Here is a 3,227-nt window from a genome sequence, read left to right on the forward strand (position 1 = left end):
CATTTGTGATGTCAGCGTTGCCGACCGACGAGACCCGCATCCCGTTGCGGACTGCAATCTCCGAGGTGGGAGCACCGGCCTGCCTGCCCCTGCTTGGGCGGTGCCTGCTGCGGTCACAGACAGTGCCAGGGGCAGCGTCCTGCGGCGTGGTGCGCCTCCGTCCCACCCACCCCCACTGCGTGCGGTGCCAACCAACTCCGGTCATGCATAGCGCGTCCTGCCGCTGGCCAACGAAACACCGGCCGCCAACCTGCCCCTCAGGTGCCGGGGGTGGCTGCCGCCATGGGACGGCTGCTGGGCGGCGACGCCATAGAGCGCGGCTGCGCCGCAGCAATCCTATACGCGCTGCTCCGCGCAGCAAGCCCGGGCGCTGCTGTTGCGGCCGTCGCCGCAGAGGCCGCGGCGCAGCCTGGAGCACTCTTAGGCCTGATTGCCACTACCGCCGAGCGCCCTCATACGCTGTCCGCCATGTCTTGTTGGTCCCACCTCTCCGCTGCGGGGAGCATCCCGTCCGAGGATCTGGTGCGGGCCGTCGATGTTGCGGCTAGACGCGGCGCTTTGGGGCGCGCCTTGGAAGTGGCGGCGCTGCTGCTCGTGAGCGGCTCTGATTTCGAGTTTTGCACAGCGCGCAAATGGCTCGCAACGCTGTGTGCCCTGCCGGCCGCCAGGAAGGAGGCAGCCGCCCATGCGGGCGTGTTAATCGCACTGAGAGGCACGCTGCACGGCGCCCGTGCCATGCCTGCACTGGAGTTGCTGATCGTGCTGCTACCAAAGGCTTCGCCGCAGGCCGGCGGGGTCCTAGCGGCTCGGTTGATTGCCAGGCGCCAGGTCTACGACAACACCGGCGGGGTCGCCGACGGACAATGCGAGAGCGGCAGCTCCCGCGTCAGCAGTGGCGGCGGCGGCAGCTGCGGCGGCGGCGGCGGCGGTGGCGGCAGCGGCGCCACCAGCATCGGAGTTGGTGGCTTGGGCGACCCTGGGCTGCTGTCAGAGGTGGTGCGCGCGGCAGGCGGGGCAAACGTCGAAGTCAGCAGGGCTGCGCTGCGCTTCCTTCACAAGGCCGCGGGGCACAGGGTCCGTATGTGGGCGCTGCCTCTGTTGGCGCCCATCTCCGTCGCGGCCCTGCGCAAGCGCGACAACACCAGCACAGCGTGAGTGCATGCCGACAGCCACCTTCGGCGCACCTGGCGTGGCGTGGCCTTGGCGTCCTTTCGCCAAGTTTTTGCGCCGTGCTTGAGTCAATCCCTATGCCATGCCAGCGACTTAAGTTGGTTGTCTACTAATCTGGCCCGCACGCACCCCGAACCCACTGCAGGCTCGTGGGCAGCCTGCTGTGCACCTTGGAGTCGCCCCAACAGGCGGCCACGCTCCTCGCTCTGGGCGCGCCGGGCGCGCTGCGCGCCGCCGCTGCGCCGGCCGACGACGATGATGACTCGCTGCATGCGGCCGTCTGGGCGGCGGCGGGTGCCCTCCACCTGCACCTGACGGCGCAGCCCTGCAGCGGCGCAAATGCCCGGTTCCCGAGCGAGGCCACTTGGGCGCTGGACGTGCTGACCGCAGCACTGTCGAGCCGCACGAACGCCCAGGGCACTCAGGTCGCCGTCGCCTTCGCCATTACCCTGACAGAGCGCCCGGCGGCGGCTGCGCTCCTGCGCCACCCCGGGCTGCTGAGCGGCCTCTGCGCCGCCGCTGCGGGCAGCAAGCACGACGGCACACTGTGCGCGACCGCAGGCGTGGTGCTGGCAGCAGCGAGGCACGAGGTGCAGGCAGCATTGAGGCACCAGGTGCCGGCGGCCCTCGCCAGCGTCGATGCGGCCCTCAAAAGAGGCGACGCGTACATCTCGTCGGCGACCCCGAGGTTGCTGCGGCTGACACTGGCCGGGCTCGCGAGCATGGAAGACGCGGCCGTTGCTCGCGAGGCCGCGGCGGCGCTGGCGGCGCTTGAGGGTGGCAGCGGCGGGGGCAGCAGCGGCGGCATTGGCACCAGCGGCGGCGACGACGGCAGTGGTGGAGGTGGCGGCCGCACCACAATCAGCAGCATTGGCACCAGCTGTAGTGGCGGCAGCGACGGCGGCGCTGGAGGTAGCAGCAGCAGCAGCAGCAGCAGCAGCAGCAGCAGCAGCAGCAACAGCAGCAGCAGCATTGGCACAAGCAGCAGCATTTGCAGCAGAGGGGCTGTCAGCGTTGCCGCCAGCATCAACAACGGCGGCATTGGCGGCGGCTGCGGTGGTGGGGATGGAAAGGGCAAAGAGCCAGCTGCCCCTGGCACGTCGCAACGCAGAGGAGAGGGGCCAGCCGTGCTGCCGCGACAGCCCAAGGCCTGCGCCATGTGCGCCAAGACAGAGGCTCAGCTGGGGCGGCCACCCAAGCTCTGCGCCGGCTGCCGCAGCGTCAGGTGCGCACGTTGCAACTCGGTGCGCTGTGTGGCGCCTGCGTCGTAGGCGCAGGCAGCAAAAACGGTTGATTAGTGTGCGGAAACTGATCAGTCCTCACTGCGTTACCTCTTGATGCGACCCACCACCTTCCAAACAACCACAGGTATTGTGGCGAGGCATGTGCCAAGGCTGCGTGGCCAGTACACAGAGAGGCATGCCAGCAGCAGCAGCAGCAGCAGCAGCAGCAGTAGAGGCCCGCATGTTGGCGGCGTGATTTGGATGGCGGTAATAAACGGGCATCCACGCCGTTGCGGTTGGCACGCCACCAAGCCCTCCTCTTTCGACTGACGCATTTGTAAGAGGATAACATTGTGTGGGGTTGGCTGTTTTTGTCACCTAGCGGGACCTCAGAATGTCGAAGGGCACCAGCAGCATGGTCACATTGTAAGCGGGTACCAGCAGCATGGCTCTCTGGAGGCAGACAGCGCTCAGGTTGCTGACTGTCTTTAGGGCCCACCAGCAGCCAGCCAGGCAGGTTCTTGCGTGTCGACACAACAAAAGCGAAACAGCCTGTACAAGCGTGCTGCCAGGCCCGAATGAATTCCTTCACATGTACATTACAAGTTCCATACTTATCTCTGGCACATGCACGGCGCGAACGAGGCAAACATGGCTGTCCAGGCCCAGCCATATGGCTGAATGCTCTAGGCACAAAAGAGCAGGAGAGGGTACAATTCGCGACCGTATATGATGGCATCCGTTGGTGATTTTGTGTATGTAGGGGGGGGTGTAGGTGTGCGAGTGGGTGTGTGTGCTCGTGCGCATGCATTCGCTTGTGTGTGTGTGTGTGTG

At 66.5% G+C, this 3,227-nt stretch overlaps 1 protein-coding gene across 1 annotated transcript; it reads left to right on the top strand.

Annotated features, from left to right (window-relative positions):
- Positions 1-1,080: 1,080 nt before the first annotated feature.
- MNEG_0338 (hypothetical protein) lies at positions 1,081-2,626 on the top strand (the record flags this gene model as incomplete). Its single annotated transcript, XM_014051188.1, has 3 exons — positions 1,081-1,151; positions 1,316-2,395; positions 2,539-2,626. The coding sequence occupies 3 exons, from the start codon at positions 1,081-1,083 to the stop codon at positions 2,624-2,626; spliced, it is 1,239 nt and encodes a 412-aa protein (XP_013906642.1).
- Between the last annotated feature and the right edge of the window lie 601 nt (positions 2,627-3,227).

This window comes from Monoraphidium neglectum (assembly GCF_000611645.1).
Source record: "Monoraphidium neglectum strain SAG 48.87 unplaced genomic scaffold scaffold00025, whole genome shotgun sequence".
NCBI classification, from domain to species: domain Eukaryota; kingdom Viridiplantae; phylum Chlorophyta; class Chlorophyceae; order Sphaeropleales; family Selenastraceae; genus Monoraphidium; species Monoraphidium neglectum.